The sequence below is a fragment of the Podarcis raffonei genome, chromosome 9 (assembly GCF_027172205.1).
Source record: "Podarcis raffonei isolate rPodRaf1 chromosome 9, rPodRaf1.pri, whole genome shotgun sequence".
NCBI classification, from domain to species: domain Eukaryota; kingdom Metazoa; phylum Chordata; class Lepidosauria; order Squamata; family Lacertidae; genus Podarcis; species Podarcis raffonei.
In genome coordinates, this window is record NC_070610.1 from 68,617,679 (window position 1) to 68,631,603 (window position 13,925).

General features: G+C 44.6%; 1 protein-coding gene across 2 annotated transcripts in view; it reads right to left on the bottom strand.

Annotated features, from left to right (window-relative positions):
* Positions 1-4,460, bottom strand: part of CFAP299 (cilia and flagella associated protein 299) — a 353,465-nt gene extending 349,005 nt beyond the window's left edge. Inside the window, exon 1 of one of the 2 annotated variants that reach the window (XM_053404315.1) lies at positions 4,287-4,460. In XM_053404315.1, coding sequence (XP_053260290.1) covers positions 4,287-4,406 — 120 coding nt within the window. In that variant the 5' untranslated portion in view covers positions 4,407-4,460. The remainder of the gene's footprint in view (positions 1-4,286) is intronic. The other variant, XM_053404314.1, reaches the window with a different exon arrangement.
* Between the last annotated feature and the right edge of the window lie 9,465 nt (positions 4,461-13,925).

Genomic DNA, 13,925 nt, shown 5'->3' on the forward strand with positions numbered 1-13,925 from the left:
TTATGGAGAAAAATAATGCCAATGCACAATGGCTCCAAAACTGCCTTCCAATTTTGTTATCCTTCATATTCCCACATTTTTAATCTCAAGAGCAGAGCTTAGCATTCCTCTTCATAAAGAACCACGCGGAAAGATTGTTTTTGCAGTGAGCTCTTAATTCACTGCTCCACTGAAGCAGCTAATTATATTTAATATATCTAATTCTAAGACTAACCCGTGTACATCCTCACACCTGATTTAAGCTGTCAGTTGTCCTGTCAGTCTTATGACTCATCTCTTCCCCTTTCTAGTCCCTTGCCTGCCCCAACTTTCCTCCACATTCTCCGCAATCTTCTTAAATATCTCTTGGAGACGCTTGCACCACATGCTCGCCCTTGGAGTCTCATTGTCAAAGCACATGGCATAGCATATTAGAGAAAACGAAAAAGGAAAGCCACAGGAAAGGGAACAAGGGAACAAAAAGAGATTAATGAAGGGCAAGGACGAGATATGATGTGCAGTCAGAAGAGGAGAGAGGAGATAATAAAAACCTGCAGGATTAAACTATGTCGGGACTTTTTCCAAAAACTGACTTTCGCCCCCGGAGGATAATGCGTCTTGCACTTAGCATTTTATTGGTAAAAGTCAGAAGCTGCACTTTCCTCAAGTCTACAGAATGGAAAGGGGACAGGACTAGTCTCTGCTGCTGAAAGCTGGACTTTCTTTGGGGAAGATTACTCTTTTCTTAAGTTCAGGAAAGAATGCGTGACAAAAGGTGAACAGGCAACTTCCGCTGGAAAGGCAGAAAAGCATTTGAAAAGGGTTGGGCTGTTCAGAATGGCACAGTTAAGCAGGGGAAGGCCTTGTACTGTGCTAAGCAGTTTGTGTCACACCTTGTGTACCGTTATAGTTGCTGTGCCCTGGTTATACCTAGACTGGACTACAGTCATACCTCGGGTTAAATACACTTCGAGTTGAGCGCGTTCGAGCTGCGCTCCGTGGCAACCCGGAAGTAACGGAGCGCGTTACTTCCGGGTTTTGCCGCAGACGCTCAAAATGATGTCACACGCATGCGCAGAAGCGGCGAAAAGCGACGTGCGTGCAGACATGCCGTCGCTATATACGTTTACCTCTAGATGCGAATGGGGCTCCGGAACGGATCCCGTTCGTATCTAGAGGTACCACTGTACTGCAATGTTCTCCCCATGAGGCTGCCTTAAGAGACAGTTCAGAAACATCAACTGGTATAAAATTTGGCTGCTAACTTGTTACCAGGAATGTGGCAGTCAGAACAGATTGCATGGATATTATACCAACTGCATTGCTTACATATTAATTTCTAGGCTTAATTTAAAGTGCTGGTATTTGCCAAGTCCTAATAGCCTGGCGCCAGGTGATCTTAAGAACTGTCTCACCTGCTTGGGCTGCAAGATTAGGCTGCACTCTGAGCCATCTTTATTCGACTGGCAGATACAAAGGACAGAAACTTCTTGGTGGTGGCTCCAGAACTATGAAATTACCTCCATGGAAAGATCCAACAGGCTCCTTTTCTTCCAGCTTTAAGATTGGTTTTGAAAACTGTTCCTTCCCTACTGTTTTATTTGCTTTTATCGACACTGATTGTTTCCCGCCCTAAAAAGACATATTAACTGTATTGTTTTATATATGCAGAAAAGTGGGATATAAAGGAACTGAATAATAATAATCAATAGTTGCCTGAATGATTATCCATGTTTGTTTATTACATTTTAAACCATGCTTTATAGTGTACAGAGGCTTGATATAGTGTGATGGCAGTATATAACATCGCCCGGCTGTGAGTGAGAAGGCCACTCCCTGCAAGGCCCTTTCCACCTGGCCTAGGTGACGGGGCCCTACTATGTTAAATATGCATTCTGTAGTTGACCTCCATTGTAATGTTTAACTTTGAAATCTTCAAGATAATATTTTAGTTTTCTGTTATGTTGCTTTGACTGTATACTCTATATTAGACTTTCTTCAGATTGTTTGATTTATGTTTTGTTGATTTAATATGCTGTAAACTGCTTTGAGATTTTTCTTAAAAATATAAAGCTGTATAGAAATTAAACAAATAAACAAATAAAAATAGATACAATATAGATAGAATATTAACACAGCCAGCCACCCACTGCAGCAATCAGTGGAGCCAACTTGAGTAAAATGGGGGCGGGGGAGCAGATAAGCCCCGCCCTGCATAATTGATCAAATGACACGGTGTACGCACACCATTTGAATGGCAATGCCCATCAATTTTGGGAGGGCCTGGCCCCCTAAAAAAAAATTGGGGGGTGGGAGTGAAGATCACTAAGAGTTGGCTGCTATGTTGTCTTTTTAAATAATTTGTAAAAAGTTCCCATTCTTCTTTAAAGTCACAGTTGAATGAACTGGACTCCTTGGCAGGTTTTGTATAAACATACACAAATTTATTGCTTGATAACATGGTAGTGTGATAGGAATTTTGAGGTCTTAGATATACTGTATGTTAAATGTTCATAATTGTACCAACCAAGCACATACATAGATCAGCACAGGAAGACCGACCTGGAACCATTTTGATTCCCAAACTGTCCCAAACTGACCAAATGTTTTCTCTACAAGGTCAAAATGGGAAACCTCCCATTGTCTCTTTCCTCACAAATCCTGTCTTAAGGGCACATTTAAGATATGAATAGGGTGTGAACCTGTGACATGCCTCAGGAACTAAGTCTTTATCATTACAAAAGACTGGCCAGGCTACCCAGGCAATCCAATCAAGTAACCTGCCAGACAGGAGAAAAACAACATTCTAATTTCTGTTTTAAGACCGCCTTTTCTTTGATGTAGATATGATGTATCTGAGGGGTGGTCTTAGGTTACACCCCTTCTGTGATGTATGCATGATGTTTCTGGGGGTGGTCTTGATCTACAGGGTGGCAATTTCAAAAGTCTTTATAAGGCCTTGCGCACCATTTTTCGGGGTTCCTCCTCTCTCCTGTGGGTGAGGGGAGCACCCTGTTGCAACAGTTCAATAAAGAGCAAGCTTATTAGCTGCTTTTGCTTCTCAATATTCTCTGGTTGGCCTCTGTTATTCTCTCCTACCAATAGGTAACCTATGTAAGGACTCCATATGGGCTCTTGGATACCCCATAAGGGAAAAGGGCAATTTTTGTTTACAACAGTAGATAGATAATGTAAGGATTCGTATAATTTTATAACATGCAGAGAATAATACGTGTTGAGAAATCAGAGAGGGGAGCTGAGGGAAGTCTTGGAGGAGGGGACGGAGGGTTTGAGGGGATGGGGGGAGAATGAAAATGATATGTTTGGATATGCTGTTGTGTGGAAATTGTTAATAAAAACATTTTTTTAAAAAAATAATAGTTGGCTGCTATGACATCAATAGAAAACATTCAGCAGGGTGTTCACAGTAAATGGAAGGCTCACTATCCAGAAGATTTTTTTTTAAAGTTCCAAAACAGACATTGCTCCCTCAATAGCCCAACAATAATTCAAGTCTGCCCAGCATGTGTGTGTTTTTTTTTACTTGCTTTTTAATCACCTCACCCACAATAAAAAGGGCTTTTTTGCGGAGCTAGCCAACCTGACGAATCCGCGACCAGAATAAGGAGAAGTACCAGGAAGAATGGACGAAATATAATGATTATTTAGTTAAATACGTTAAGTTAAATTAATTGGGAAAAGCTTGCAAATACCAGTTAGGTTTAGGATTTAAATATGTAATGTGACGAATTATGCTGAATGTTGAATGGGGAAGAAAGAACGATGTTAAGTGATTAAGTTAAGATTCTAAGAATTTTGATTTGGAAAACCGTTAAAATGATATGCATTGAAATTCAATTAGGGGGATAACGAGGAAGTCACTTAACAACGTTAATAAGTTTTCATAAGGTTATGATTCATGTTTGTTTGTTTGTTTGTTTGTGTATTTACAATTTTGTGAAAATCAATAAAAAAATTGGGGGGGAGGGCTTTTTTGAGTGGGTGAGGGGGCGGTTTTGCAAAGTCTGGCGTGAAGCCCAGCTACTGCGTATCAGAGGAGGCTGGTCCTCAAGAGATAGTCCGGCTTCCCTCCCCTCAGGGAGAAGAACTGCAGCAAAAGCAGAGCAGGGAGCGGGCAAAAGTTAACCTGCTCTGCAGTTGCTCCTTAAGCAGCTGGGGTTTCTCCCCTACCCCGCCCGGGCTCCAGGGCTGCAATGCACTCTGCACATGCTCGGGCGACCTCTCGACTCTCAGGAACGCGAGCCAACCCCCCCCCCAAAAAAAAAAAACACCACAGAGACACTCGCCTCCAAGTAATACAGGTCCTGCGTGGTGATCTGCGAATCCAGGTAATCCTCATAGGTGTTGAACTGGGTGAGGATGTGGTCCAAAGTGGCGCTGGCGTCTTCGCCCTCGATGCCCGCCATCGCCGACGCTGCGCAGGCTCAGAGGCCGCGGCGTCCCTGGCAACCGTCTCCCTGCCGCGGGAAAGCCCCGCCCACACTCCTCCCAGCAGCCAATCGGCTCGGCGGCGCTGGTGGCTGGCCACGCCCTCTGCGTCGAAGCGACCAATCGCTCGCCAGCGCTTTTCTTATGAATGGAACCCGAAGAGTCAGCCCACGTAACTGATAGCATTTGGTTTGAGCGCTCAGCTCCCCGGTGTGTTTTTTTTAAGGGCTGGATTCTGTAGCAGTTTCTATTCTCCGCAATTATTATTTTCTCCGCGGTAAGTCCCGTTCTGCCTTCAGTAGACCTTCCTCCCACCTGTATATCATAGAATCGTAGAGCTGGAAAGGGACCCCTAGAGCATGGGTAGGCAAACTAAGGCCCGGGGGCCGGATCCGGACCAATCGCCTTCTAAATCTGGCCCGCAGATGGTCCGGGAATGAGCATGTTTTTACATGAGTAGAATGTGTCCTTTTATTTAAAATGCATCTCTGAGTTATTTGTGGGGCCTGCCTGGTGTTTTTACAGGAGTAGAATGTGTGCTTTTATTTTAAAAGCATCTCTGGGTTATTTGTGGGGCATGGAAATATAGTCCGGCCCCCACAAGGTCTGAGGGACAGTGGACCGGCCCCCTGCTGAAAACGTTTGTTGACCCCTGCCCTAGAGTCATCTAGACCAACCCCACTGCAATGCAGGAATCTCAACTAAAGCATCCATGACAGATGGCCACCTAACCTCTGCTAAAATCCCTCCAAGGAAGGAGCCCACAACCTCTCAAGGAAGAGCTCTTACTGTCAGAAAGTTATTTCTGATGTTTAGTTTTATCTCTTTAGTACCCCGTGCAGCCTGAGCCACTGCATAGTTAAGTGAATCTCAGGATAGGGCCCACTGTCTTCATGGGGGTTGCACTCAAGCAATAGCTCAGTCCTATGGAAGTCGCGTGCACCTAACCTATGGGGGGGTGGAATCAATGGGTTTTGACACACCTTACCCTGCAGAAAACCTGCCTGAAAGGATGCAACCCAATGCATACTTAAAGGTAAAGGGACCCCTGACAGTTAAGTCCAGTCGCAAACGACTCTGGGGTTGTGGCATTCATCTCACTTTACAGGTCAAGGGAGCTGATGTTTTTCCACAGCTGATGTTTTTCCGGGTCATGTGACTAAGCCGCTTCTGGTGCAATGGAACACCGACACCAGAGCAGCACACGGAAATGCTGTTTACCTTACTGCCGGAACGGTACCTGTTAATCCACTTGCACTTTTTGGCATGCTTTCAAACTGTTAGGTTGGCAGGAGCTGGGACAGAGAAACGGGAGCTCACCCCATTGTGGGGATTCGAACCGCCGACCATCTGATCAGCAAGCCCAAGGCTCAGAGGTTTATTTTTTATTTTTTAATTATGTTTATTAAAATTTTCAAAAAAGAATACAAAAGAAAACAGAAAAGAAAAAAAGCAAAAGAGAAAAAAGAAAAGAAAAAGAAAAGCAGCAATTTAAAAGTTTACCATAATTATATTCCATACCCAATTTCCTTGACTTCCCCACACCTACCCTTCTTGTATTCCAATTCCAATTTTTAGCTCAGCAATTTTTATCCCCCCCACTTTACCTTATTTCCTCTACTTCAATTATCTTAAACAAATTTTAACTTCTAAACCTCTATCTTTATATTTCAAAACTTATTCTTAACATACTTTCCCTAAATTCCTCCATCAATTTAATTAACCTATTTAAACTTAAAAATCCCAATCTTTATACACGAAACACTTATTTTTGATAATCTTTTGCTAAGGTCGGCCCCAAATCTCTCCCCAAATTCCCCATTTTTATGTTAGTGGCAAAAGCCAACTTAATTAAAACAAAATCATATTTTTACACGCTTTAAATTCCCGAAGCCCTCCCACCCCCTTTCCCGGTTTCGATCCCCAACCAAAGTCCAACAGTCCATCCAAAATCAGCCTGGCGATCTCACATCCGAGGCACTTAACCCTCTCTCAATTTCTCTCTGCCGGTTTTCTTGATAGTCCTTTATTTTAAATTCCGAATCTCGAAGAGGCTCTGTTCCAGTAAAGTCCATATTTCTTCCAGCCAGACCTCCATATTTAACAATGGAGCCAAAATCTTGTTTCTTGCTTCTCATAAGTTCAAATGTCCCAAAGACTCCAAACTCTGTACTGTCCATATTTATATTCCATATGTCTTCCGATCCCCATAAAAGGAGATCTCTCCAGATTCCATTCTTCACTTCCAGCCAAACATCCATTGTCATGATCTTATTTTCAGTTGTTTCCAACTTAATAGGCCTCTGCCTCTCTTTAGCCATCATCTCAAATGACTCAGACTCTTTCTCCTGTTTGGCTATAAGGATTTTTATATCAGCAGCAACACTTCCCTGTTCATCTGCAGGAGCTTGAATCATATCCTTTCCAGGTTCAGCAATTTTGTTTACTGTTCCCTTCATTGTTATTACACTTATAGTCAAAGCATCTGTCTGCTTCTGTAGATTTCCCAAAAGACGAAAGGTCTTTTCCAGTTCAGCCAGTATTTTTCCACTTACAGCCATTTTTGTAATGTCCTGAACCCCCTCTAGAGGGATTCTAGTTACTTAATGACAAATTAACCTTTTCTTCTTTGTTTTTAACAATTTGTTACCAAATTGTATCAAATGTAACCAGCAAAGACACAGTTCTCCTTTTTTTTTTCCAGCTTTGACAGCTAATTTGACAGCTGTCAAAGTCTATGAACCTCTTCCACAGGCTCTCTGCCCGATCGCTCCCGGGTTTTGGGGGAGGGGTGAAATCCGTTCTCCTATCCTCCAGCACAGTCACTTAAATTGGCCCAATATAAAGTTAATTGCGCTTTTCCACAAAAAACAAAAGACATTCACACAACCTTAGTAATAAAATCCTTGCTTTACAATGCTTACAAGGCGGGCAGGTTGACTTCCTTTTTAGCACCTTACCCGATCTTGCCGAATTCCCAGAAATAATTTTCCCTTTTAAGTCCAATTACCGTGTTACTCACGTGCGTTACTTTGATCCAAAAGTTCAAAAGAAGAAGCTAACGCTCTCCGCCCATGGCATGCGGCTTCACTCAGCAGGGGAAGCAGTCGAACTCTCAGCACCACACCTCCCTCCGTCCCCCGTTCCGAAGCCTTTAAAAAGGCTTCTTTGCGGGTCGGGGGGGCACGCAAATGGTGCCCACCGAGTCACCAGGTCCACAGGCTTCAGCGCCTGTGGTTTCTAAGGGTCCCCGCGTCGCCGCCGCGGCAGAACCCGACCCCTGTTGAGCAGATTCCCTCCGGAGCTCGGAGGGAATCTGCCATTAGACGATGGCGCCAACCCGGAAGTCCCAAGGCTCAGAGGTTTAGACCACAGCACCACCCACATACTTAATTGGTATACTTAGGCAAAGGCAAAGGGACCCCTGACCATTAGGTCCAGTCGTGGACGACTCTGGGGTTGCGGCGCTCATCTCGCTTTATTGGCCGAGGGAGCCAGCGTACAGCTTCCGGGTCATGTGGCCAGCATGACTAAGCCACTTCTGGTGAACCAGAGCAGCACACGGAAACGCTGTTTACCTTCCTGCTGGAGCCGTACCTATTTATCTACTTGCACTTTGATGTGCTTTTGAACTGCTAGGTTGGCAGGAGCAGGGGCCGAGCAACGGGCGCTCACCCCCTTGTGGGGATTAGAACCACCGACCTTCTGATCGGCAAGCCCTAGGCTCTGTGGTTTAACCCACAAATCCCATACAACTTCTAAGTAAACACGCCTATGTAAGAGTGGTACCTCCCAACGCATAAACCAGGGGTAGGCAACCTAAGGCCCATGGGCCACAAGCGACCCACGGGGTCATTTAACCGGCCCCCGAACCAAGCCGCCCGCTCGGCGAGTTCTCTTGCACTGCGCTAAACCAGCACGGCGCAGGGACTTGCTTCCGCGGGGCCGGAAATCACGTATCCGCAGATGCAGACACTGGAAATTGCGGGCTCTCATGTGTGTGCACAATCTGGCTCACAGAGGGATCTCCGCTGGAGTAAACCTGTCCAGGCGAGGTAAATCTTGCCGACCCCTGGCAAAAACTGAGTGTCAAGCTTCATCACTGACATACCAATTCCTTACGGAAGATCATCACTTTTTGTGCCATATTGGAGAACTGCTTAGCTCAAAGCATGCTGTGACCGTTGGCTGTTTATTTATTTAATAAGGTTATTTTTAACCTGCTTCTCAGTTGAAGATTCCCAAGGCAGAGCACAATTAAAATTGATTTGCTGACGCTGAAGTATTAAGGGAACTTTTTGTAGTTTCCCACATCGTGGTTCAGCGCTGGGCTGCCCCACCTAGAGGCAAGGTGAGGCAACTGCCTCGGGTGGCAAGAGCCACAGGGGCAGCAGATCTAGCCTTCAAAATGCTTTGCCTGGCGCTGCTACCGTGGTGGTAACAACAGCTGCAGTGCACATCCTGGAGGCCAGATCTGCCAGTTCCTTGCCCCCCCCCATGTGCCGCCTCAACAGTGGCCTCTCAGCGAATAGAAGGTCCTGCTGGTCTCCTCACACCCCAGTGGGGAAATAACAAGGGCTGCCCTTTGGAGTCTCCTAGGCTCTGATTCAGAGCAGGCCCCTTCTCCCCCCTGTGCCTGTGAATACTTTATCCTGAGCAAAGTTTTGTATGACTGGCTTTTCGGACTGATGAAGCATGTAGCAAAACCTGTAATATATCCGGAGAACAGGTCTCCTTTCGCCCACTTGCGTTATTCTCACCAGGGTGGTGGCTTTGATTTGCCTTCCCGTGATTGATCCATGCATACGGCTTTGTCTTTCCAACTCAAGAACCATTTGAAGAACATCTCATCCAGTTCAATCTTTGAAAAACAGCTTTGAAAAACTTTTTCATATTCTCCAGTGCCTTGCCATTATGGCGGCACGGGGTTGCCGTTCTGTGATTGGATTTATGCTACTTGTTGAATGGTCCATTTATCCAGTCTGTATAACGTTTATTGCACATGTAACTTGTTAAGATACAGTTGTACATTTATCCACTCCATGTTTTCAGTATCTCCAGGTTTTGTTTTGCACATGGCACCTTAGTATGCTTGTTGCTTGAATGGTTACAAGTCTCTCTCTATTTTAGTTATTAGTCTAGTAAATTTGGTTTTATAGTTATAAGCCAGTTTGTGGTGGTGGTGTTTTGTTGCATTATTATTACTGTCACCACATTTGATACTTTGTGTATATTCCTCCCCTTCCCCCTTGCAATGACCTTTGATTTCCACTTTAATATTGGGTAAGGTTGATTTGATTCCTGCTCCGCTTGTTCTTCACTCATCCCTTCTTCCCTGGCAGGGACGCCATAATGTGGTTTGCCTAAGGTGCCGAAATTTACTGGGCTGGTCCTAATTCAGAGTTGCAAGCTCAGAAGTAAGCCCCATTGAATTCACTGGGGTTAACTCCCAAGTGAGTGGGTATAGGATTGCAACCCCAGTTGTAGTGAGGTGCCCGGATCCTTCTTAAGTGTGGCACCTTTTTCTGTTACCTTCTTAGTCTACATCCAGGTATTTTAGTTCTATATCAAGATACCATAATGCACCTTTCTTTCCTTTTAAAGCTCTCTGTAGAAATTAAAAGAATAAAACCAAAAGGCTAGGCACCAGAAACAAGTGTCTTACTCACAGATGATATTGCCAGAGCCTGAGACAAAAAAATGTCCAAAGGGCAGACACACACACACACACACACACACACACACACACACAGAGCTTGATGGTTAAAATATACCGTAATAATAAATTAACACAGGAATGGGGGAGTAGCTGGATTGTGGTCCATTGGCTCCATTTTTTGTAGACCTTAACTGGGTGAAATATCCAACTAATTTATACTTTGAGCATACCAGTTAATGGACTCCGTCCATTTATTTCAATGGGTCTCCTCTGAGCTTGACTAGCATAGAATATAATCCATTGTGCTTGTTGATTGCTGGGGTTCTTGCAGCTAGAGATGGACCAGGTGGAGCTCAGTTTGATTCAGGAAGGTACACCTGATGTTTAAAACTAAAAAGCTGCATACTCTGGATCACTCAACACAGATAAGCTACATATGTTTTAACAATGAAGAGATCCAATGCACTCTGGTCTTAAACCTTTAAAAACACCATTACAGGGATTCTAGTGAAACAAAACAAAAATGCAGATAACGCAAGTCACCCACCAACTCCGAGGGGCCTTTGCCTCCCCCAATTAAATATTTGCGGGGCCCAGGGGCCCCCAAAGCTGATGGGCATTCCCATTCAAATGTATGTGTGCCATGGCATGTGATTATGTGGGGCATGTGATTATGTTGGCACCCCTGCTTCAATTATTCCGTAAATCTGCTATCTCTAGGAGGGAGGGTGCCCCAGCCTGTCTAACGGTAGGACCAGATTTGTTCCCCAGATGCAAACCTCCTGGAGGGGCCATCAGAAGTCTCACACACAGTGCTCTTCCAGCATAATAATAATAATAATAATAATAATAATAATAATAATAATAATAATAATAATTATTTATACCCCGCCCATCTGGCTGAGTTTCCCCAGCCACTCTGGGCAGCTTCCAACAGAGTGTTAAAAACAATACAGCATTAAATATTAAAAACTTCCCTGAACAGGGCTGCCTTCAGATGTCTTTTAAAGATAAGATAGCTACTTATTTCCTTCACATCTGAAGGGAGGGCGTTCCACGGGGCGGGCACCACTACCGAGAAGGCCCACTGTGTGGTTCCCTGTAACCTCACTTCTCGCAGTGAGGGAACCGCCAGAAGGTCCTCGCCACGGGACCTCAGTGTCTGGGCAGAATGATGGGGGTGGAGACGCTCCTTCAGGTATACAGGACCGAGGCCATTTAGGGCTTTAAAGGTCAGCACCAACACTTTGAATTGTGCTCGGAAATGTACTGGGAGCCAGTGCAGATCTCTCAGGACCAGTGCATAACCGTTCAACAATCTAATTTCAAAGTCTCAAGGAGCTCTACTGAGCGACAGCATTCACCATTTGCCTTCCTAAGAGGTTCCCGAAGGAGCAAGTTGAATCTTCGCCCTGCCTGATCAGTACCAGAGAGATTTTTCTCTTACCGTCTGATGGTCTGGAAGCATGTGGCGAGGATAACCTGATGTGACTTTCTCTCTTGTAGCTTTCTCTTCCTATTATTAGTATAACTCACACTGCAAGTGTTTCTTCAAAAATATGGGAGAAAGCCCCATGAAGGCTAGATGTAAGGTAACTAACAAGCTTAGGAAAAGGGCCACCTTTTGTGGTAGGTTTTTAGTTACAGCCACACAGTGCTCCGAGAGGGGGGGGGGGTGTATTTGCACTGGTGGTTCAGAACCAGCATTTAACTCCAGAATTCTAGTCTTAGCAAAGAGAAAAATAGGTCACATGAAAAATGATGCTATAAGGACAAGAAGCATATGTTGAGCACAGTTGGAGCAGCAAGCAAACATCTATATCAGGGGTCAGCAATCTTTTTCAGCCATGAGCCGGTCCACTGTCCCTCAAACCATGTGGGGGGCCGGACTATATTTTGAAGGGAAAAAATGAACGAATTCCTATGAACGAACAAATAACCCATAGATGCATTTTAAATAAAAGCACACATTCTACTCATGTAAAACCAACAGGCAGGCCCCACAAATAACCCAGAGATGCATTTTAAATAAAAGCACACATTCTACTCATGGCAAAACACACTGATCCCCGGACTGTCCATGGGCTGGATTGAGAAAGCAATTGGGCCGCATCTGGTCCCTGAGCCTTAGGTTGCCTACCCCTAATCTATATCCATTAGAAGCCTTTCTGCATCAGTCAAAAAAAGGAGGAAACGACAGCTGTGTTTCTTACATCTCTCTTGTACCATCCGATATGCTGATTCAGTTCACGATCTGAGCTCTTTGTGATGTCACCCAGAAGATATATATCTATCTACCTGCACCATAAATTCTGGTCCCTGCAGTTTGAAATCTTTCTGGAGTAGCTGGTCAATACAGAACGATTGTTTTGAATGGGTTTTTAAAAGATTTTTACGATGCTGTGCTACTCCACCCTGACGTTTTCTGAGAGGGAAGTCTGTAAATACCCTTTATGAATAAATAAATAAGGTTCCCCAAGCAGAGACATCACCTTGCCAACAAAGGTCCGTATAGTTAAAGCTATGGTTTTCCCAGTAGTGATGTACGGAAGTGAGAGCTGGACCATAAAGAAGGCTGATCGCTGAAGAATGGATGCTTTTGAATTATGGTGCTGGAGGAGACTCTTGAGAGTCCCATGGACTGCAAGAAGATCAAACCTCTCCATTCTGAAGGAAATCAGCCCTGAGTGCTCACTGGAAGGACAGATCCTGAAACTGAGGCTCCAATACTTTGGCCCCTCATGAGAAGAGAAGACTCCCTGGAAAAGACCCTGATGTTGGGAAAGATGGAGGGCACAAGGAGAAGGGGACGGCAGAGGACGAGATGGTTGGACAGTGTTGTCGAAGCTACCAGCATGAGTCTGACCAAACTGCGGGAGGCAGTGGAAGACAGGAGTGCCTGGCGTGCTCTGGTCCAAGGGGTCGCAAAGAGTCGGACACGACTAAAAGACTAAACAACAACAACAAGCAGAGGCAACATAGGAAACCGCAACATATGAGGAAAAATTGCTTGCCAAAACATGCATATTTGGAAAAAGTCCATGCAAAAATGTGAATATCAGGAAAAATTTGCAATAAAATGCTCACGAAATTTCACAAGGAAAAGAATTGCAACCTGACGCAGATATGTGGAGAACTGACCTTAAGACTTGGGGGGGGCATGAAAATGACAAACTGACCGATTCATTCATCCCTGCTAGTGATTTGGGACCCTAGATCCTGAGCCCCACCCTTCCAGAACCTGGTTCCATTAAAGTTAAATGTAATCTTAAGGGAGCAAAGTCTTGCAAGCGTGAAAAGGACAATATATTTTCAACTTAAGATTCTCAAAGAAACAATCCTGCAAGGCTCTTTTATTACTGCCGCCTTCAGAGTTGAGAGGAGGTTCTCTGTTTTGAATCCCTCATCGCTTTCTCGGTTCTGTGCATCCCTAAATAATGCAGTCCTGGCAATCTATCTGTCCTTGAGGATAAATGCGATAGCGGGAGAGTCTCTTCCGTCGGCTCAGGCTTTTGATCACAGTTCATGGGTTTTGCAAAGCCTTGTACAGCAGCCCCTCCCAGAGCACTTCTGTTTCATCAAATGTGTCTGTTTGTGGCTCCCCGTACATGTTCAGATTGTTGCTTGTTCTTTGCAGCTGGCTCTGAAAATGAGTTCAGCTTCAAGAATGATTCACCTTGGAAGACACCGGCAAATGCCAGGATGAGACGCTTGAGTTATTCGGAATATCTGCATTTGGAGTTCCACCCTGAAATGCAAACGATAGCTGGAAGGTTGGCTTGCTGCCTCATCTGCTTATTGATATTTATCTATTACCTATTATTTATTTGCATACTTC